The 24,141-nt window shown below is 35.4% G+C and overlaps 1 protein-coding gene across 1 annotated transcript in view; it reads right to left on the bottom strand.

Annotated features, from left to right (window-relative positions):
* Positions 1–24,141, bottom strand: part of TRRAP (transformation/transcription domain-associated protein) — a 101,664-nt gene that overhangs the window by 74,133 nt on the left and 3,390 nt on the right. The window contains 19 exon segments of the mRNA XM_009320003.1: positions 1,062–1,213; positions 3,640–3,840; positions 4,708–4,964; positions 6,107–6,272; positions 8,002–8,193; positions 8,725–8,919; positions 9,572–9,669; positions 9,792–10,119; positions 12,104–12,338; positions 13,361–13,439; positions 16,284–16,422; positions 16,786–16,882; positions 17,812–17,900; positions 18,130–18,207; positions 18,541–18,666; positions 19,380–19,436; positions 20,162–20,245; positions 20,933–21,037; positions 21,616–21,726. Coding sequence (XP_009318278.1) covers positions 1,062–1,213; positions 3,640–3,840; positions 4,708–4,964; positions 6,107–6,272; positions 8,002–8,193; positions 8,725–8,919; positions 9,572–9,669; positions 9,792–10,119; positions 12,104–12,338; positions 13,361–13,439; positions 16,284–16,422; positions 16,786–16,882; positions 17,812–17,900; positions 18,130–18,207; positions 18,541–18,666; positions 19,380–19,436; positions 20,162–20,245; positions 20,933–21,037; positions 21,616–21,726 — 2,789 coding nt within the window.

The raw sequence follows: 24,141 nt of genomic DNA, 5'->3' as shown, positions 1-24,141 counted from the left end.
TTATAATCCTAAACTGCAGTACTGGCAGCTCAATCATGAGATTTGTCAAGTACTTGATTTAAAGTTTGCTCTCAATATCTAACTCCTCCACCTCCCGTTGTCCCCCCATTTTGATAGAGCTAAGACCAGTTCACTCAGTCCGTATTCATTTTGTCAGCCACTGGTCTCAAACATGATGGATAGCTCAATTTCATCAGGAACTTTTAAAGCCAGTGGTTCAGAAGCAGCACGTATATTACAAGTAATAGGTATACAGGCATCACACTGCAACTCAATTACAGTATGTCATTTTCCATATTTTGACGTTTTTTCCCTTTTTTAAAATGACATTTGATTTTAATCTTGAAAGATTGAAACATTATTTATCAAATCACTACCCAACAAAACCTATTTATTGCAAAGCTATATTTATGTCAAGTCTAAAAAGTCCAAATTAGAAAAGCTACTATACTCTTTAGCTACATTTACTACACTGCAAGAGTCGAAGTCAGCACACACTTTGTGGGCAAAGATGTCTAAAAGCAATAAACTCATTAAGTATCAATGACTAAAACCACAAAAGATGTAAAAAAAATTCAATAAAAAGAGCCTAAGACAAACATAGGTTACATGTGTGACCATGCTATAGTTTGGTCACTAAATGAAACTGAATTTTCTATCTTTCACTTTAGTAAGGAGTTAGATGTACATACAAAACATGACAATCTAAGTTAATCTTTAAAACACAGTTAAGCACCAGAATATTCCAACTATTTAAATATATTAAACTAAAATTAATTTTTAAAAAAGTCTGATCATATGTAACAGCTTATACACTGGACTGTGATTAGGGGAAGAAAATTAAAGTATGAAACATTAACACGTCATTGGCATTAAATACATGCTGACAAAATTCCTCTTACTGGAAAGTCCTGCATTGATTTAAAAGGAAGCAGGATAAACCAGTACGTACAAATCCCATGGAGAATACATCGCCTAGACTAACCATTGTCTCTAAATTAGGTTGCTCTAAAGACACTATAAATTTTACATACACATTTATGTTTAAAGAATTGTCATACTTGGGATGTGCAAGAAGTTGGTACAATGCATGTTTATTATCATCCAGGCTCATCATAGCTACTAAAAAACACTTGATTACTTCCCATGCTTGCCTCCGATAATACGGTTCTGTGTTAGCACTCTTCAAACAGTCCAGAGCAGTCTCAATTGCCTATAATGAAAAAAAGATAGATAGTAACCAACACCTCTTGTTCTTAATATTTACCTTAAAAGTAAAGGTGATTAATCAAGGGAACAATATCTTTAATACATATTAAAAGTAACTTTAGAAGTATATACAATTTGGACTGCCCAAGCTAAGAAATGCAGAGAATGCCTGAGAGAGCAGACTTGAAGCTATTAATAGTGCATTTGCTGTGCTTTTACAAATGCGAAGTTTCATGGCAGATGAAATACTTTCTGACCGTAGAAATAAATGTAAGTCATGAGTGAGGTACACCTTCATTCTTTCTCTCTCTCTCCCCCCTCAAGAAAATTTTCCTCACTTTCCCTCCAGCAATAATTGCTGTTCCTAATCCCTATATACTGTAGGTATACAATGCATTTCTACACATATATAAATGGTACCAAAAAATGTTCTATCTTACAAATTACTTTGTCATGTTTTCCATGCAAATCAAGAGCTACATCACTCATGATGAAACGTCCCTGTAAGGAACTTCTAAACACCATTTACTTAATGGAAATAGTACTCTTCTTTTCCTTTGCAAGATTTAATACATTTGAGAATAATTGAAATAATCTCTTAAGATATGAAAGCTATGAAAAGGGGGTGTGAATTGGAATATTTCTATTTTTGTATATATATAAACACAGCTAGATACTTTCTATCCTTCCCCAAAAAAAGAAAGGAAGAAATTAAAAACAAATGAGACAGGCATTAAGTAGAAAGAACACGTAAAAATTGTTTTGGAGTGCACAAAATAAGGAATTTCAATACCTGATCAACTGTAAATAAAATCTAACCATCCATGCTTAAACAGGGTTATGCAGAAAAAGGCTCTGCTACAAAGAAGTGGGCATTTTCCTTCTTTGAAAAGAAAACCATCTTTCCACTTACTGACTTAACTAGCTGTCATCCCATCACTGTTTGAATAACCTTATCAGCATCTCAATGAAAAGAACAATGAGTTTTACACAGCCCACAGAAGACTACCAAAGCACTCAAAGAAAACATGGATTTCTCATTTTCAATTTATTCCACTTCTTTTTCCTTTTGATTTGACATTTCCTTTTTATAGGTACAAAGTATTCAGCACATAACATTGTTTCTTGGTCAACACTAAGAAGCTGAAGATCGTTCCATATCATTAACCAACATGTTAGATGCATAAATACTTTGGAAAACTTGGTTTGAATTAAACCTCATGGGATAGGAAAATGTCAGCAATTACAGTATTTGTATGTATTCAACTCATCAGTTTCAGTACAGAGGAGAAACCAGGAAAGCTATCTGCATTTTAAGAATCATTTTTCCAAGCTATTTTTAAGCCTGTTGGCTGTATGGAGCCAAGGACAGCCAGCTGCCTGTAAAGAAAATTGTTTACTACGTTCAGATCATACCTACTTATGAAAGTGTAATTGAAAAGGTAAGTATTAAAACTCTATGGGCCAAATTAACTCAGAAGCCAGCTTCACTCTCAGATCCCAAGACATAGACACAGGTTAGGTTGCTGTAATTAGTGAGAATTAAGTATTTGTGATACATTGAGATTGCTGGATGAAAGCCGGTACAAGTACAAAGTGATTTTGCAGCTATAAGAAGTACTATACCCAACCTAGAGACAACAAACAAAACCAAATCACTGGAGTCATTAGAATAATCATCACTGAAGAATTTCTACAGTAAGTTTTTGGTACACTTCAAAAAGGAAATAGGGAGGTTTTAGAGTAGATTCCCGCTCCTAATCTAAGCGGCACATCAAAAGTTAGGAAGGGGGGAAAAAATGCACAGAAAGCATTTACTTATGCCAGTTTAGATCCCCATCCTATCACTTTGTAAAAGCAGAACAGCATGTTTAAATCTATTATTTTGGGGGTGACATATAAAACAGTTTAAAGGAAAAAATAAAAACAGGTTGGCAAGCTTCTGCTAATTTTGCATGCTAAAATGAAGCAAGAAGCTAGTGTAGGTCTACCTGCCTTATACGGAGACTCTCAACTGATCACTACATAGTAAAAAAAGCAAAAAAGCTCTTTGCAGTGATTTCTGAAACAATGATTTGTCCTTTACCTGCCAAGTCTGGCAACTCAAAAAATATTCGAAACAAAAACAAAACAAAAACAAAAGAGTGGGTTTAGATTCTGTTTCTTCATTACAATATAAATTAATTAGAAATTTCTTTGTCTAACTGGAGGTATATAAAAAGAAAAATCAGGTATGCAAGAGATCCTAAAACCTACTTTTAATTATGTAAATTCTATAATGTTAGATATTCATTAATTCATATCTGGAACTGGCAGACATACCACATATTTTATCAAGGCTTTAGAAGCAAACAAGCTTCCAAAAAATCTGTAATAAAGGAAAATTGAGTAAGATGGTTTCTCAGCACAGAAAATAACTTAAGCCCTTACCTTTTCCATTGGGAGCTGAATGGATGCTTTACAGTCTGAAAATTCAATTGTAATACTGGGTCCTTGGATTTCTGTGACTACATATTGTAGTTTCTGAGATTCCTTTAACATCTTTCTGTTACTTCCACCAAATTTACCAAGTACACGATAAGCCACATGAGAAATGCTGTCTGCAGGATTGCGCAGTGTACGCCACAAAGCCTGTAAGTATTTTAAATATTACGTGGTCAGACCAGTCTCATTTCAAAATTTTTCAAGTTGTAATGTAAAAAAATGTCAAGGAAAACACCTAATCTTGTATCTGAGTAATTGGTCCTGCACAACTTCCAGAAAATACATATCTGGATTGAATAAAAGTTGTCTCAGTTCACAACAGTTCCAAGTGCTTTGTAACAGGGTTGCCCTAAATGCAGTTTTAGATTAGATTACTGTGATCAGCTACAAAATCTTTGCTACACTGAAATGTAATTTCATGTTTATGACTAATATTAGATAAACAACATTATGAATTAAAAAAAAAAAAAAGCAGGCCAGTTAAGGCTGAAATGAATTAACCTCAAAGAGCTAGTTTTGAAATATAAAAAGCAAATAAAGTAAATATTATATTTAAAGGATAAAGTATATGCAAGCACTGTATTAGGGGAGACAGCCACATTTAAAACATTGTTCCAAATTTTAGCCACAGCATCTTCACTGTACATATAAGACTTCATATAGCTGTCAATCATGATATATTGACGGTAATTAACTTTTCTTTTTTGTTTTTTAAAACTTAACAGATTTTAATAATTTTCTGTACCAACTGATCTTAAACATAGTAATATTCTTGCTATTGAGTCCCAAGTCTTAACTTTAACCCCTTAACAGGGGGTATAGAAGAAATGATAAATTTTTCAGAGTTTTCAGTTCAACATCACGACACCAACTGGCCTTTTACATACGCATCAGACTGGTATGGTTCTCATGACAGATTTTTGAAGTTTTTATAACCAAAGGTTCACACAAATTTCTAATAATATTTAGTGAATCAAGGACCTCTTGTGGTCTAACAGGAAACAACATGTTTACCTGCATTAGCTCAGCTCGAACTGGCTGAATGTGATCATACAGAAAGTCTGGCTGCAAGTTATCCACGCACAATTCAAGAGTTCTTAAGCCTTGGCTAACCAGGGTCTGAGATCCATTAAGAGCTGACACCAAGGGATCCATCAACATTGGCAGATAAGGCAGTAATGAGCTTAAACGAACTGGCACAGTGAGGCAGAGCTCTACAAACAAGTCTTTCATGTGTTGTTTATGAAGGCCACTTTGCAACATATTAAGTCCTGAAAATCATTAATAAGTTACACACTTGAAGGAAAAAGTCTGCAGTTTATTGTTAAAAATTGCTATTTCCTAAATTCAGAATAACCTGACATTTTTTAATTCTGTAAAGCTTATAGCTCTGTAAATAACGTATTTACAAAATATAATACCATTCATAATTATAACTTACATCTAAGGATTTTATACAGTGAATGTTTTTGTAGGTACATGCATATACAAAACAAAGAAAATCTATGCATATTCTAAAATTTAATATTAGACTCCATAAAGTAGCATTTGAACACAGTGGATGAAAACCAGAAAAAAGATAATTTGACTCAAACCTCAGCCGTGTATCAATAAAAAAAAAAATCCACACATACAGACTAAACACATTCCCCAACTTATTTTTCTCCCCATCAAGATTTCATATATTCCATAAACCTAGCTAGCACTTCTATAGTGACATGTATTTTACATAATGATTTATAGATAACATACATATTTGCTAACTACAATAAAAATTGCTCCTACAGCTGTAGACGGGAACCACAGGATTTCACATTCCTGGAATTGTTCCGATCAGCATTTCCTTGCTCATCCTCAGTATCTCTAGAACACAGTCCTCGCAAGCACAAATTCTCAGTTAATCAAACTGATAGTTATTTCCATTTCTTTTTGCAAACTGACACTACTTGCATTTATATTTATCATGTACTTGCCAGTGCACACACATGCCCTCAACTGCAGAATAACCAGAACTTCGCTGCTATGCTCTTCCCACAAAACCGGCGATGGCCTGGCAACATTGCTTCTCCTACTACTCTTATCTCTCAATGCTTTATGCTAACAAAGTTATCCATAGCAAAAAAAACGAATGAAAGAAACAAACAAAAAAAACCCAGCAGCCCCACAATGGAAAGTAGAAAAACAAGCAGCAGAAATTGTGAAGCAGCCAAAACTATGGAGCCTGAAGCAGCTGATAGTAAATGAAAATAAGCCACATTCAAGATACTTAATCAACTGCTAAGCTCAAAATCAGAAGCTACTTATCAGGGTTAGGGCTTTAGTGTTGTTTTTTTAATTACGTAACATAACTTTATTACTACTATTTACATAAAAAGACCAGAAACTGGGGTGGGGAAAGAAGGTATTGTTCTACCTTGCAGTAAGTTTGGTAACAGCGGCAAGAATTCTTGATATAACAGATCATGACTGCCTCCTCCAATAGATCTGAACAGTGCTCTGAGCAGCAGGAAATAGTTATAGGGCTCTTTGGCAGTCTGTGCAAGTTCCATAGAGCTGTTCACAATCTTGTGCAAATGTGGCTATAAAAAAAAATAAAGCTTGAAGATTAATATCGATTTTATCATCATTGTACTGTACAAGAGTTTAGCATGAGACAAGTTTTTCAGATCAAAAAAAAAAATAGTACTTCAGCTATTCCAAGTACTCCGATACCACGCTAATTTTATACCGCTGTTGAAGCAGTGTTAAAAAGTAAATCTGTATTTGAATAGTATCAAGAACCCAGAGCATTCTTTTATTAATTAAACCCTGCTTTCATATTAGCCAAATTATCAAGTCTGCTTGCTACTCCAAGCAGTAACTGTATTCAAACAAAAAAACTTCTGCAAATCTGACACAATGAAAAATATTTGCTCCACAGAACCTGGAGATGTGTAGCAGAAATCAGGAGTGTCAGAATGACATGAGAGGACATTTCACAATATTAATTTACTCCTGATCTACCTCTTAATTTTTGTGAATGCTAAAACTTCACTTTGAAAGCAAACTTTTACAAGTAAAAAAATGGTCACAGAACTGGTGGCCTTTCTAGAGCAGAGGACATAACAGTTTGCAGGAATCATTAAAAATAGTTGATAAATAAGATTCTCTCAGATCAGAGACAAACAGTGACACAATTCTGGATTTTATTAACATCTAAAAGCTTTCTGCATTGCTATGCAAATGCTGCAAATAGCCTTCATCATTCAATTAAATTGTCTACCCAAGGCCTCTGAAACAAAAAAACCTAACAGAAGCATGAAACTGAAGGCAGTAAATCACACTCTTTAAATTGGATCTCCAGCTTATAAAATCCAAATGACCTTGCTTCTGATGACAAACGAGAAGAATTTAAGCATGATTATACGAATACTGCTTCATATCACTTATGGATATTGCTTCATATTACTTTCATCTTTCAAAGAATCTGGAAAATTAGTAGTCCCTACTCTGTTCTACCCAGAAAACTGAACTAATCCTGCTGTAACAAATCGTTAAGCACAGAAGCCATTATCACACAGTTACCTGTATCAGAAATTTTGTTTATTCTAAGGTAGAAGGAAGAGAAATGGAGAGACACGACAAGAGAAGGAGCAGCGTTCAATTAATATCTTAATGTTTTTTCTGGATATAGGCAGCTGTTACTTTTATGAGAAAAGCACACTCTTGCTTCAAGCTCAGTATTTCTAAACTCACTGAATAATGAGATGATCTGATCTCATGAACATACACAGATCCTTGGAATACATAGACAATACGTTGTCAATAGAAAAAATAGCATTCCTTAATCCACTTTTCAAGAGCACAGAAATATCTCGCTCAAGACGTACATGTCATTGAATATGACATGAATGAACAAGATTCACCAACACACAAAAAGTGATTCCAATGTAAGCTAAAGTTTTACATTAATATGGAAACAAAGGGGAAAAAACATGCAAGAAGATATGCATATCCTGACCATGAAGTTACACGTGTTTCTAGCAATCCTCATCAGACCACAAGCACATATCAGTCATTTATAATCAGAATTAGTACATCACTTTATAGTTCCAAATATGAAGCAAACATTCACAGAAACCATCTCTTATAAATAAGGCAACGTACTTGGCATTTGGAAAAAATGGAGATGTATCACTAATAGTGGTTCAAACATGAAAAGACTATCAAATGTTAGACAGCATAAAACTCTTAAGTTTCTTCAGACATCTGAAGAATGTATTAAGAGTCAAAACACATTTTTTTGACTTTAACACAAATGACCTTTACCTTCAGCATTTGTTCATTTTCAGCTGCAAATAGTGAAACTGAGCCAAAGACTAACTTGAACAGCTTGAGATACAGATTGGAGAGTTCCACATTAGAGCCCATTTCTGGCAGCCGATCCAGAAGATACTCAACCAAAATCGTTGCAAAGAGGGCAGAGGTAGTAGGGTTTGCCAAGAAGGAATTGGCAACAATCTATAAAAGGAAACCACAAAGGATTTATTGTTGCTGTAATGAAAAGAACAGAGGGATAAATGCACTACCCACTTAAAACAAAAAACTAAGACAAATTTCTTTCCCCATCTCCACTGCTACCCAAGTGATTCAGGTTATCCTTAGTGGAAAACAGCCATGCGTATAACTTAAGTACTCAAGTTTAAAGTTTAATTTTAAATGTATATTATAGGACTTGTGTCCTGTAAAACAGTAGGTCAGAACAGTAACACAACCACCTGAACAAAACTCCACAATGTTCAACACTTTTCAAGAATAAAGTCCATTCATATCTTCTAAACTGAAGTGCTCATGTTTGTATTGCATCACTTAGCCTGGAAAGCTTTTGAAAATCCACCTTTACAAAGTACTTTTATAGACTGCTTCAAATCTTGCATGCTAATTTCAACACTATTATTTATAATTCCACTCAGCCTTATGTACTTCAAGGGATAAGCTATTTTCTACAGGCTGTTTATTATCAATTGAAAAAAGTAAACAAAAACATAATACCTGAAGAGCATAGTTTTTTGAGATTCTCTCCACCATATAAGGAACAGTAGTTTGAAAGATTTCTTTAAAAGTTAAAGGGTTCATCATTGTGAACACACCAGCAAAATGCTCAAGAACTTCCTTTTCTTCTTTCATTCTGACGGTCTGACAGTTTGCTACTCGAACATATGTCTGTCCATTCCCTGCTATTTGGACCTATGGCAATTTAGAAAACGCATATATTGGTTACAGAATTTGAGTAACTTTTTCCCCACTATTCTTCAGGTACCTTTTGAAAAAAACCTGAGATTTTACAGGTTTCACATGCAAGCCCCATACAATTAGAAGTCAGGCACAAGAGCCAACAGTGACAATAAAAATATTAAAATAGAGTGTTTTCAGCACAGATTTTAAAACCATGAAGTCAGGAGTGGAAAAAGACAACAGCAGGAGATATCATAGTGTATTTGTAAAGTTACTTAATTCCAAATCATGTACATTTACATTTCATCAGTACTTTGCATAACTACAGAAGATAAACATAGCCATGTAAATGCTTCAACTGATAGCTAAACTATCTCTTTGAAGAAAAAATTTAATCTACTACATGAAAGACAAATATTTTCAGTCTGACCTGCCTGCATAAACACAGACAATAACAGCTGTTAAGAAAATAATTTGTTCCTTGCAGGTGATAAGTACTTTGAAATTCATAAAATTTCTCAATAGCTGTGGTCCTGAAATTAAAGACTTAATGAAAATATACTACACGGGAAATCTGTCTTTTAGCTGACAAATAAATCCTTATTAAAAGATCTAACACACAGTAACTGTATAAATAAAAGTGCTATGTGGCCAGGTTACATACCTGATAAATATCTAAAGCTTGCATTGCATATTTTACCAGTTTTATATAGATTTGAGTCTCCTTAGGTTGCAACTGCTTATTCGGAATGAATTGTGCTTCTGAAAGAAGATAAAGAGTAAGACAGTAGTTAAGCATTAAAAATACTATTTGCTTTCATGCTAGAGAGTTTTAATTGTAGAATTATAAACGATAAAAGTAATTAAATATTATGCAATTTTACCACCAGGAGCTTTGCATGATGTTATGCCCCACGTGATTGTCTTGACACCACAGACCAAAGTTTTTACTAAGCTTCGACAATCTGTGACCTGAAATGTCTGTTTATCTTCTTTTTCTTTCTCCCCTTGTTTTTCAAATACAGGTACTGGTGCAGGGGCCACTGGAGTGGCTGGGGCAGGAGATGGAACAGGAACAGGAGCTGCATTTGCTGCTGTCGGCACTCCAGGTAATGCGGCTTCAGCAGCCCCGAGTTCAGACTGTGGCTTGCATTTTTTAAAAATTACAGAAAGCTGGTATCGTGCTATAGTATGAAATTTCAGAACAAAAACCTAAAGCACAAAGAGGAAAGGCAAATGAAGAGCAGGGAGGGGGAAGAAAAAAGAAAATAAGTTTCTTCTTCAAAAATAATTCTAGATTTAATAATACTAATACTTCAAGTCAGCATACTGAGATGTATAAAATTTACAACTAAGAATTTCTGAAGTCATTCAAGTGACAGCAAGTATTTTTAAGTGTATCAACAAAGTAGTTTGCTCACTTTTAACAAGTTCCAAAAGTAAAAATATTTGCTGAAAACTAGTAAAACCATCAACTAAAAATTGATGTGTCTACAATTCTAAATTTAAAATGAAAAGCTATTTGAATTCATTTTTTAAAATAAAGACTTAATATTTCAGTCTATAAATATTTCCTATTAAGCATAAAGAGCTTGAATTTTTCAGATGTATATGTAATGTATGTCAGATGTATTAAAAGATGTATACATTATAGGTTGAAGTGTCAGTTGTATGCAGCATATCAGATTTAGAATGCAATAATCAATCCTGCAGAACAGCGCTCCCCAACATTTCTGCCTCTTGGCTGATACTAAACAAGGGACATGTTGCACAAGGTTTCAGTTTAAAGTTTTCTGTACCTCCCAGATTTTAAAGTCTAGATCTACTTGGCTTGCTCAGATATTTCTCCACTACCACCACAGTTCTGTATGCTCCCTTCTTCCCTAGATGTATCTTCTCTGAATTCACATATGATTACAAATTTTAATTTGATAAACAAATGACCAAACAACTGTGCTACATCACAGATTTTTTAAAAAGTAGGAAAAAAAGTAGTTTATTTGGAAGACAAAGCATACTAGAAAGCTACTTCAGTTTGAGAAATCTGGAATAAAGGACCCATTACAATGCATAACATGAAGATTTTTCACTTGTACCATCACTTGTATTTTGTATTTAGGATGAAAGCCACTCCCTAAACTACTGCTACCTTAAGAAAAAAAAAAGTTCAGGGGTAATACCAAATAATCTGGAGATGACTAAAATGACTAGATCTCTTCCCCGGTGCATTCAGAACTGTGACAGTCTGTCAATGACAGAGAAGAGTCAAAGAAGGAGGGGATTCACTACATTCAGAATTCCTAGATCCCCTTTTCCAAAACAAGCAGCCACATGGCTTCCTCAGTTATCTTGAAGAGTTAACACCAGTTTGATGTAGATTTCAAGACGTGCTCTCATATCCCAAAATGAGATTATTGAACCAGTATTTACCCTAGAAGTGTTTTAGTCTACAATTGAATGCATCTTCATGTTGTGGCAGGAGAAACACTAGGCAACCTTTTTCCATTAACAACTTGGCTACAAGCAACAAGTAGTGTTTCACTTGCACTACACCACAGATGACAGCTTTTAGAGTGCATCCCTGATCTTTAAAAATAACAAAACAAAAAAAAAGCCCCCAAAAAAATCCTCCATATAAAGAAGATCCTTAAAAAAGATCAGTAGATCTTGAAAGTGCGGATATTTCACACTTTACAGATTGTGTTGGGCTATGCCAAGGACCTGGAGATAATCCTCTTTCAGGATTTAAAAAAAAAAAAAAAAAAAAAAAAGCCCCCCAAAAAACCCCACACCACAAACATAACCAGAAGACATTAAAAAATACCATTCTTACATACCCTTAAGTGGGGGAAAAAAGAGATTACAACTAAAATTTAAAAGAAAATTTAAAAAAAACCCACAATAATAATAACAGTTAAGCTACCCCCAGTATCATAAACATTCAGTTTCCTGCTTTGAAACAAGTCACTGAATGAATAAGCTGAGTTGGCAAAGCATATCCACTATACTTGAGATATTATCCCAGTTGCATGGCATTTTAAAAAGCCATTCTCTGAAGTATTAAAATGAAATACAGTATGCAGACTGTTTCTACATATTCTCATTTCTGAAGAAAGAAGAAAGTAAAATGTGATTGACAACACACTATAAAATAGAATATTCAACTTATTATCAAATGTTTTAAACAAATCAATACCTCCAGCATTCTCATAAGTATATCTCTACCATTTCCATTCTCCTGTTCACTCTTAGACCGGATACAATCTACCAAATTTAGCAGAAGCTTGCAAGACATTGTCTGGATACTGCTAGGCAACGACTCATCATCAATGTTCTTGGCAAATAACTGGACAGCAAGGGAGAGATCATTGAGTGGTAAATGCTGACGGACATGATGTACCAGGTCTGCCAGTGTACTATATGCAAGTGGTCTATCAGTAAAAACAAGAAATGAAGAAAACACATTGAGGACAGTTATAATTGTTGTTAATTGGACTTAACCAATAATTACTGCCTGGAGCTATTTCCAAGATTCTAAATTAAAATTTTCTATTTTTTATATGCAAATCCAGAGTTCACAAGGTTTTTTCAATTACACAAGAGAATTATAACTGCATAATCTAACCAAAGATGCATTAATCTGTCCCGCAACACTAATATTACCTCTCTGATCTTTCTTCCCCCATTGCTGAACATCCCCAGCACATATTTTAATCTACATACAGTTAAGAGCAAATTAGCATGTTTTAAGCCACATTTTAAGCAGTGTTGGTAAGCTCTTTCACAATTAATCATTGACGATTCATGATTTCAAAAGTAGTTACGAAAACTGATAAATTTTAAAAGTCATTTATTTTCAAATACCAGGTTTAAGCGCCTAGTAGAGCAAATACTTCTAAATCTAATACATGTTGTTAAGCAAGAGGAAATAATTCTCCTAGTTCACATATTTTAATTTGGTCAGCAAAAGCACCTCAAAACTAGTAGACTATTGAAGACACAGAAAGTAAGTATTCTCCCCATTTATTTTTTTCAGTTGCGAATGAGTAAGTTTTAAGGTACTTATTGACAAAACAGTTTAAATCTCATTCAGATTTTACACTGGACGTAAGATTTAGGCTGTTTTGTGAAATATTGGGAAGGTATAGAGTTGATTTCACTGTGACCACTGTTTTGGTTGTGCTCTGCAATTCAAAAAATGAAATAATTTTCATTCACCCATTTATCTCATTTTGCCCTGCACTCATGCTACGATACTGCACCATCAAAGTGTTAAACAACAACCACTCTTTACAGCAGCAGAAGCCCTTCCAATATTAGGATCTAATAAAATTAGTTATTTAAAGCAAAGATTTTAGGACCCTAATCAGACATTGTTGCAAATATTAATAAACCTTGAAAGAAACCAGCCCTGGCAGGAACTCAGAGAGCTATTCCAAACTTTCTGTCATACCTCAGTGTCTCTCGGGCAGTGTATCCAGAGCCAATTAGTATAGATTCATCAAATAGCTTGTCCATACATGGAATAAATTCTATAATTTAAAAAAAAAAAAGAGAAAAAAGAAAAAACTATACATAATGATTGGCAAAGGAAACAATCAAAATAAGATAGTTAAGCATTAAACGACTTAACTTAGGTATTTAAACCTAAGTCACAAAGTGGTTTTATTATAAAATTCATTCCTGAAGCTTATAAAAGGAAGTGTCATTTACAAGGAAACTTTCAATTAACCTCTTATGACTATGAACTCCACTGACACTTGCCCCTTGAGTAACATTACAGCACACAATCAAAGCCACAGCACTGATACAACAAAAACAATGACAGCTGGAAAAAGAAAAAATACTTATATTTTTTTCAACTTTGCAGAACTTTTTAAATGTGACTAATGAGTTACTGGAAAGGACAAGTTTGGGTAACACAGTACAACACAACTCTATTTTGCCTGGCATCTTATCATATAAGCTCTATCCCAAAATATAACGAGGAATACATGCAACTTGGGGTCCAGGGAACAAAAGGAAGATTTCAGTTACAAAAATCAAGTGACAAAGCAAGAACAAAGAAGCATTTTCTTTTTAAATATAGAAGTCAAGAAGTTTATGGAATTGATTAGGTCACTCCACCCTAAAGGCAGATGATGGAAATGGCAGGAAGGATTAACTGCTCCCACCTCCAAATAATGCAACAAGCTAAAACTTACTAACAAATAAGCAATAAGTCAAATAAAGAGAAAGAGAAGCATCCAGCAACCTCTCCAGGTTGCAGTCTCCACAGACTTCCAAACAATATTAAAGATAAAAATCCAGCATTTTCTGAATGAAATCTGAAATGGACAAGAAATCAGTGAGGTCCACTTAAATGAAAGGAGCGTGATAGCTGTCTTTGCTTTTAAGAGAATGTTACATTCTGCAAAAATACAGAAGAAGAGAAAATGAGAGCATCGGCATTGTTTTTTGAGGGGGGTAGAGATCTGGAAGACTTACAGTGGAAGAAGCAAATAAAGAATGGGAATAAAGATTTTAGATGCAAAGTCAGTCCATTATTTTACAAGGCAACCACCACAGCAGACATGATGTGGAATAAATTCAGTCATAGCCAACAAATAATACTGTGGAGAAAAAAGCTGAGTCAAAAAGATGGTTGGAAAGGAACTGCCTTTGATCAAACCACTCTGTCTGAAAAAAGGAATTAGTCTTAGATGCACGAGTGTTAGCAGAGCAAACAGATTAAGACACAAATCCTGACAATGAAAAGCAAAGGAAATGCAAATTGAAAAACACTCTTAATGTGAACTAGTAAAAGAAATTAAAGCAAAGCAAGCAATAGTAAATTGTTTACACCGGACCACTGATTGAACTCTCTCATTGTTAAACTTCATAACGTATGAATATTTTACGTTGAAATTAAGAAATGTTCACAATGTTCAGTCATTGGAATTTCAGAAGCTCCATACAAACTATTCCATCTTTTTGAAATGGACATCTCAGTAGAAATTCTCAAAACAAATGTCTTAATAGGGATGAAAATAGGTACGTTTCTAAATTCAATTTGAATTCTATCTTCTAAGCCAGGTTCACAGACAAAATGCATCACTAAGATATACGGCATTATTCGTCAACTCTCAATCAACACAGAAGGCTCCATTTGAAAGATTATTTCACTGAGAACAATAATGCCAACAGCAAGACCCACAAACACGAAACACTTCCCCCAACACTCATTTTTTCCAAATAAGTTGAACTGCACCATCAGAACGACAAAAGCCTTATCTTCTACAGATCTCCACATACTTTATATCCCTCTTCTCCTCTTCCTCACACTCCTTATTCCTCCTGCAATACCATGTTCCCTCTTCTCCTTAACATTTCTAAGCAAGTCCTCCTCTACATCCACTCCGGGGCTGCCAGATAGCCAAGAGCAGGGCTGGAGGGATGCGTTAGCAACATGTATGCTAAAACGCCAGCCAGCTGACCAAGGGCAATGAATTGCTAAGCTCACACTGCTGTTTATTCCTCCAATGGAGACACTAACTGGGGTTTTCTCAGCTACCCAAACACTAAAGTTCACAAAGGATGCAGAACATCATATCTTTAAGACCTTGCTCCTCTGTTGAATTTTGTTGAAACTGGTCAAGTTCAGAAGTTATTAAGGAGACGCTGAAAAACGTAGAACAATTAAGCTGATTTCTTTAGAAAAACAGCCAAAGAAACAGCTTTCCATGTGACCACAATACTAAATTCCAGAACTATGAAACATGCTTTTTTTTTTGGCGAGCTAACAATACCTATAAGACATCACACTGCCCCATAAGTGTTGTTAGCAGAAGGAAAAGAAAGGGGACCACATAGTAAAGATGAAAAGATAGAAGTTAATATTTTACAAAAGTACATTCATGTCCAATTTTGCAATTCTGCCAAAACAGAACATATCCATCAAACCTAGTTAATTCAGGCAGACCAAAAATAGCTTTCCTCTGCTAGGGGTAAATGCTATGAGCTGAATCAAACATGGTATCAAGTTTTGACAGAACTACTTCCATTCAGGTTAACAGATTAATATTTTAAAGTATCCATACAACTGTAGGCATAATTACAAACCAACACAAATGTACACCATTAAATGGTAATTACTTGGAACAACAGACATTTGGAAAGCTAGAAAAGCCACGTGTTCAGTATGCCATCTTATTGAGATGAATTTTTTTTTTTTTAAGGAAAAAGAAAAAAGGCAAATAAAAAAATCACACCCACTCCCAAAATAATGAGAAGTATGTAGTAGTGCAAAGCAAATATTAAGCAATACGCCTCTTAATACACAGAAATAGTTGAAATCTTTCCAGTTAATAGATACATTTTTAAAAAGTACTACATACGGCTCCTCAAGTCTGTTGTCAAGATGTGCTTAGCAGCAATCAGAAGCTCCTTCCGGAGGTGTGCCGTTTCAGCTGGACAATTGGAGAGCAACTGCAACATTCCTTTTACCATTTGCTGAGAATATTTAGCCACTAATTCCTGTAACAAAAAAAAAGTGATTACAATTATTATGACATTCTGTTTTAAAGCTTTGCTTTACAGTTGCAAAATAACATTCAATTAAAATTCACTTGTTTCTCTTTAAGAAGGCTACTTGTAAAAATAAAATACAGTAGCCATTCTATAAATGCCTGGGGCGGGGGGAAGGCACATTTTTACTTTGCATTCACATGAGAACACTTCTGAAAAGACAACTAAGTACAGCACTATCTTCAGATTTGCTACACAAATGCTCTCTCTCCAATCCCTGATGCACTGCAGTGGTGCTGGTCACTTGCCTACCATAAAGTAACTAGAGAGCTGTTGCACTAAGAGTAACAAAGTAACAAAAATGCTACCTACCTGGTAAATTCTTATGATGTAAGCCAAAAAAGATAATGTTTTAATTTGAGCAGCAATAAAGTCGGCATACAATTCCTTGTTATAAAGTTTATGTTGCCTGAAATTAAATTGAACAGTGGTTACAATTTTGTTCCTCCCACTTTAATACCTTCGTTCAGGAAATTCACAGAAGTTTCAAATTACATCATCTCATAGTGAGGTTCTACCTTCATGAGGTAATAAAATCATCATCGGAGAGCCCATTTTCAACAAGCTGTCTGCCATTCAAATTCCCAGCATCTTATGCTCTAAGCAGAAACACACAGCCCTGAGGCAGCCATACAATTTTCAACTTTCTGCAGAAAGCCAAGCCAATACATTAGCATCAAACGTTTGGCTCTGTTGCCCTAACGGGATATTTTTTTTCTCCAAGCAATATTCCCTCCTACAGACTTGCCTGTCTCTCTCAGGCTTCAACCACTTATTCAGATCATGTGGGCAGATAGGGAAAATACAGGGGTCTTACTCCTGCTGCCCTGCTCAGCACCACTTGCTGCTCTTTAGAAACATCTCTCCCTGAAGCAGGAAAAGCAGCACCGGTATCTACAAGATCGCAAGGCTTCACCTAAGCTTTTCCTTCGAAGAGCAAAAATGTATCGCTGGTAGTATGGTAAAGATTAAGCAACAGCAAGTGTCCTAGCTATCATGGTCTCCATCACATACTACCTGCGGTAATACAGATTTCTGTCAGAAACTCTATTTAAAAAAATGCATTATCAAATAATAAATTGGGATCTACTGCACAATCATAGATTTTATCATTGACATATAATGGAAATATTCAGATTTGCCAGTAACTTCACCCACAAAACTGACAATTTTAAGTCAAATAATCATTACTACTTTTGAGATTAAAAGCAGTAAGACTAGAAACAAACAAAAAAAAAAATCACAGGATATAAGACAAAAATATTTTGGGTGATACTGAACGGCAGGTTTAAGTAGTTTATCCCAAATATCATCAAAATACTGTTAAAAAGCTCTTACCTTGCTTGAGCAGAAACCTGTATTATAATAGTGTTCATAATCAAGGGCACAAATTCAGCTACTACGTTATGAATGTTCAGTTTGTAGAGCTCAAAAAAGAAAAAATAAAGTATTATTAGAGAAATTTACAAGTCACACTCACAGTCAACTTATTTGAGAGCTAATCAGAAAAAATGAAGAAATCTCAGCGGCTTTAGACCATATTTTAATCTCAAAAGTACATTACATTCATTTTTACTAATATGTTAGCCAGCAGAAGTTACACAAGCCATTCAGTAACAAAAAGTATTTACATGCAAGATACTGGACTATACTAACCTGATACATAAGAACAACAATAATAGGCAGCTCAGCCAAGACCTTTAGAGATAAAGATCCTCTGGGAATTATAGAATGCTGAAAGAAAGGATACATGTTTTATAAACAGTTAAATTATTAATTCAAAAAAGTATTTGAAATACATTTTTAAAGAAACTGCTCATTTTAATAGCACTATATTTAGCAATAACAACATTTAAAAAGCACAAAACCATTTGGTATTATATTAAATAAAAATCCTGTAATTACAGCTGCACAGAAAATATCTGAAAAGTTTCAAATCAGCTTCTACAAATAAATCTTGATAAGAAAAACAAGCAAAAAGAAAGCTTATTACCTTTACCTGCCCTCATGATTTGGGGTACAGTGATACAGACAGTTTCATAGTTAAAGAGCAGTTAGAATACTCACTGTTCTCGTTTCACTGTCTTCTCGCTCAGGGTTTACTTTCACCACAATTGTTGTAATCATGCCAACCATTTCAGGAGTAGGAACGGTGTTCTCTGGAATCACCTGAGGATTCTCAAAATACCGATTCTACAAGCAAAGAGCAGAAGAAAAATATAATAATGCTAGTAATAGTCAAAAGGCCATTTATCTCATTGGAATTCCTCCATATAATTTTTCCCCACAACTTATTGCAGACGTTTTTTTCTTCTCTGTACATGACGTTTCCAATGCAGCATCTACTAGGACTACACACGTCCTGCAATCTTTCACTCCCACTACAGCAAGAAGCAGAAAGGCATCCCCAACCAAGGTGGTTCTTTTGCTGAAGAAAAACATCTAAACAGATACTCTCTATTAGTGAGGAAGAGCAGGCAATGGCCTCCACGGAGATCAAGCACATTGAAGAACTCTATCTGCTGGAAAGTACGTCACCTTACCCTTCCCTAAAAAAAACAAACAAACAAACAAACAAAAAACCACACACACCCACACAAACCAAACCACCACATTTGGCTACACGGACACCACTGCAGTCAACTGACTAGCGCTTTATTATGTAAGTTTACCTCAGTTTTCTCATACTAGTAATACTGTGCTAGAAACAGAAGGTTTTCCAATTCAAAAATCTAAATTTCTCCATTTTTAGACGTATTTTTGTTAAATACTTTTATTCCAACTATATTTACTTTGTATCACTAGATACAAAAGTAACTATGTTAATATCTTTTAGAGATAAAATTAAGAAATAAAAACTAGTTTTCTGACTACAGCAAGGGCAATTTAAGAAATAGAAAGCTTACCACTACTTTTGGAAGTTCCTTATAAATCTGTTTCACAAAGTCCAAAAAATGATGGATCTAGGAAGGGAGAAGTCAGTTTACCATAAAGAAAAAAATCCACAATTTTAGAATCTCTGTATTAACAGTACAATTACATAAAATCTTTAGTCACCACTAGAGTATATTTTTCATGATATTTAAAAAGAATCTGAAAGCGTTCTCCTATTTCCTTCTGTTCTGCCAATATTAGTTCAAATTGCACTTGGAACGTATCCAATTTACCTATCATTTCAATATAGTTCCAATACAGTATTATTAGAAATAATTACTATAAACCAACTAAGTCTTCCTAGGGGAAAATCAAGGAAAGAAAGCAACAGAATAAAAATACAAATTATCAAATACTCCTTCATGAGTCACAGGAGAGAAGCAAGGGGGTAATATTCCTTTTCCAGGATTTTCCCTTCACAAACTAAAAAGGCACCAATTCTCTTCCTTTCTATGGGAATTTTATTCCTTAGTCTAATCATATTGCCCATAAACACTTAAAGCAAAAACAACTAGGCTTTAACAGTTTGTTTTTTTCCCAGGGGTGCTAGCACTATGCAATCCTCTTAAAAATTACTTTAAGGTAAAAAAAAAAAAAAAAATTACACATATGGTTACCACAACAGGTCAGCCAACATAAAAGGACAGCAGGAAAAAACAAAACAAAACAACCAACCAACCCACCCACTTGAACAAAATAACAGTTCTGAAGAGCAAGGCAAGTTCTACACCATATAACAAGATCTATGACTTACTTCTTGAGTGATTGCTGGTCGGAACTGTTTGTGCAATTCAATAATTATTCTTAAGCAAATCAGTACATTTTCTTCATTCTCCGTCTGAAAAAGAGAATCTTTAGTGAGCCTACTGCTGCATTCTTCAACTACTCCGTAAGTACTTCAAAACCCTATAAAATTATATTTATCTCAGCAACCTACAAGTACCCCGTTAATATGAATTTGCATGAGCAAGATGCCTTTCCTTTGAAATAACTTTACCTTGCAGCCTTAGAGTATGGCTAAAATTAAATTCACCCCTACTGGAACAAAAAACAGAAGTTTCAACCCCTCCATACAGTTAGACCTGTTCCTAACACCCCACAGACAGAGACACACAAGTGGGGCTATTTACACACCGAGACACCTCCACACAGAGCAGGTTATTGTCCGTGGGCTTCAAATGACAGTGTTTTCAATTCCAAGTGAGAAACAAAATCTCTAGAATAAGGTATCTGCACTTATATAAGCCAGGAAAGTGTTCATGAATGAAATCTTGTCTAGCGTTAGAACAGTTCCTTGCATTTGTAAAACCCAGGTTTCTAAAGGGCAGAAGAAAACATGCAGCAAACCTGTAGATAGTAAGATGTCACACTGGTGAAGCCTAAATAGAATGCCCTTCCACTCTTGCTCCAGAAGCACAGCTATTTAAAATCCTACCCCCAGCAATTTTTGGAGATGAAGAGAGAGAAGGAAAATCTTTCTGAAAATTTGAAACAGTTTTAAGAGGGGGGTAAAAAAAAAAAATACCTCTAGAAATCTAAACATTACAGACAGGATGTTTTTGGTATGAAGACGAAGATGTTCATTCGTTGGTATTCTGTGAATTATTTCAAGCACTAGCTTTCGGAGTTGCTGTTAAAAAAAAAAAAGGAAAAAAAATAAAGACATGATAGAACTTTTTAAAAGCCCACAAAAACAACAATTGGTTCCAACATCTCTTCAGCTTAATACTTCTGCATGCTTAAAAAGGAAAAAAACATTTTACTTTGTGCAGACATACGCTTATTATACACAAACACATAATGCTTCCTACTACCCACATATGTGAATAAGGCAAATTTAACAAATTTATAGTTGAAAAATGCAAGTTATCAGACTTTTTTTAAGGAAATAAATTTTATGTATTTAATGACGTAGATTAAACTTCTGCCTTTCATTCCACAGTAAAGTCAGTAATTTGTAACGTGTTGTTTTTCAGTGAGAAAGCCAATTCTGTTGCACCTTGTTTTTCCTTATTTTTCATAGAAGCACAGTTATAAGTAATTTACTTATAAACTGGACTTTTTCAATTTCTCTCCAAATGACAGATCTATCTTTTTAACAACAAAGTCTATACATAAATCAGTTCATTAGGTTAATCAAGTACTTCACTGAACAAGTAGTCTGCTGCACACATTGCAAAAAGGTAAGAGATGCTCCACACAGTTTACCTGTGCTGGCTTCTCCTGCAGAAACTGAACTTCTCCATCCTGTAGAAAGGTGAGAAACCTAGGGATGATGTGTTCCAGGAACGTAGAATATTGAGGGGATGATGTCACATTCTAATTAAGAACAAAAAAAAAATATGGGGAGACAGATATAATAGACATTATCCAGATGATATCAAGTTGCATTCAAAGCCACTATTAAACATTTTCAGTGACTTTTTAATAGATTCAGTGATTACTCATCTGCTGACACCCTACGGAGCACTATTAGTGAAACAAACAAAAGCGAATACAAATTAATCTCTTTCCTCCAATCCCAGACTATGATATGATTTTTCTTTCTATTTTAACACTGTCACCTCACATAGAAAATAAAATTGGCATAACATACAGCTATTTTAAATGGGAGGGAAAAAAAAACCAACTGTAGATGTTATTGAACAAGAAAGATTGACAAGCACACTCACATTTCATTGCTCTAGGATTCCCAAGAGTTTTCAGTCACTGTTAAATTGAGATTTTAGTTATTTCTGCAAATACGCATACATGCATACATCACCCAAACTGTGATTTTTCACCCATGTGAAAGTGATCTTGCACTACTGTCCACTTGTGAAGCCAGAAGAAATATTATATGAGCAAGATTCCTCCATCTGCAACTGCTTCATCCGCCTTAAAAAAGACTAACTTGGCCACTATGAGGCTTATTTGGAAACTCAGCTGTAGTTTACATGCGTGCTGTTAGGCAATTGTCTGAAGTATCTGTGATACAGAAGCATACTGGTCTGTTAATAAAGGTACAGATAAGAATGCAGCGTTCTTTTGAAAAATCTATATAGGTATTTCAGGGGTCTATTCACATTATTCCTTGAATAACATACAAGTTACATAAAGCCACCTCCTTTTATAGATTTCTACTACTATTCTCTACTTTGCAATAAGATTTCAAAACACACAACCATAAATCATATTACACTAGGTACTATGCAAACAAAGGGGTTTTTATCTCAAGGACTTCCAAGAAAGCAGACAGATATCATAAGAAGGGTACAAAAACATTTTAAATGCATGGGCTGGTTTTGGCTGGGATAGAGTTCATTTTCTTCACAGTAGCTAGTATGGGGCTGTGTTTTGGATTTGTGCTGAAAACAGTGTTGGTAACACAGGGATGTTTTCGTTACTGCTGAGCAGTGCTGACACAGAGTCAAGGCCTTTTCTGCTTCTCACCCCACCAGTGAGCGCTGGGGGTGCACAAGAAGTTGGGCGGGGACACAGCCGGGACAGCTGACCCCAACTGAGCAAAGGGATATCCCACACCATATGATGTCATGCTCAGCATACAAAGCTGGGGGAAGGAGGAGGAAGGGGGAGACATTCGGAGTGATGGTGTCTTCCCAAGTAACCGTTATGTGTGAGGGAGCCCTGCTTTCCTGGCGATGGCTGAACACCTGCCTGCCGATGGGAAGTAGTGAATTCCTTATTTTGCTTTGCTTGCGTGCCCGGCTTTTGCTTTACCTATTAAACCGTCTTTATCTCAACCCATGAGTTTTCTCACTTTTACCCTTCCAATTCTCTCCCCCATTCCACCGGAGGGGAGTGAGCGAGCGGCTGGGTGGGGCTTAGTTGCCAGCTGGGGTTAAACCATGACAATGCAAGACAGGATATTATCAACAGCAGATTAGCCCACAACTTCTCTTCACCTCAAAGGTCTTCCAAATAAAGCCCGTCTGTATCTTCTTCTCCTCCACCTCCCCTATAGTCTTTCCAATTTTGAAAGACTCCTAACCTCCCCAACTCTATGCCACAAGAACGGTCCTGCTTTGGAGGAAGAAAGGAAGAAAAGTTTCCAACAAGACACGAATCAGGTATTGCCGCATTCTTGGAAAGTGGCTTACAAATCCATTCAAGGAAAAGTATACCTTCACAAGCCCAGCTTAAATTTCTGAAAGCACCTTCCCAATATCTTTGCTAAACAGCAAAAAGCAGAAAATTAGCAGCACTCTTGATATCTATGAATTGCTGCTCTGAACCACACAAGAAACTAAAACCCCCACTACTCTAACCAAGTTCAGAATTACACTGCTGGCACAAAGCATCAGCAGCAGAGGTTGATTCTGGAAGCTTTTTCTCCTCCAAAACAGAGACTGGAAAGACAACAAATACACTCCTCCCTCCCCATTTGGAATACAGAATCTCTATAAAGAAATGGAGAAGGAAAAAATTCCCCCTCAAACAAATAATTTCTGAGAAACAAAATTCAAAACTATCAAATGTTTCTATCCAGAAATTGGTTTAGAAGAGCAATATCCCCTGCTAACCCAGAACAATGCCCTAACAACTAGCCCAACAGCTGGCACTGTCAAGTGGATAACATTATGGTGAAGCACCTCAGTTTTAAACCTCACTTCAAGAAGTCCTCCATAAACATCAATTCACATTCAGTTCCACCCCTGTATTGCGTTTGCGTGGCAAGGTTTTGGTTGGGGGGGGGGGTTCCGGGGTTGGCTTCTGTGAGAAGCTACTAGAAGC

Source organism: Pygoscelis adeliae, unplaced genomic scaffold, assembly GCF_000699105.1.
Source record: "Pygoscelis adeliae isolate BGI_AS28 unplaced genomic scaffold, ASM69910v1 Scaffold242, whole genome shotgun sequence".
Classification (NCBI taxonomy): Eukaryota; Metazoa; Chordata; class Aves; order Sphenisciformes; family Spheniscidae; genus Pygoscelis; species Pygoscelis adeliae.
This window is presented reverse-complemented; position numbering and strand designations above follow the sequence as displayed.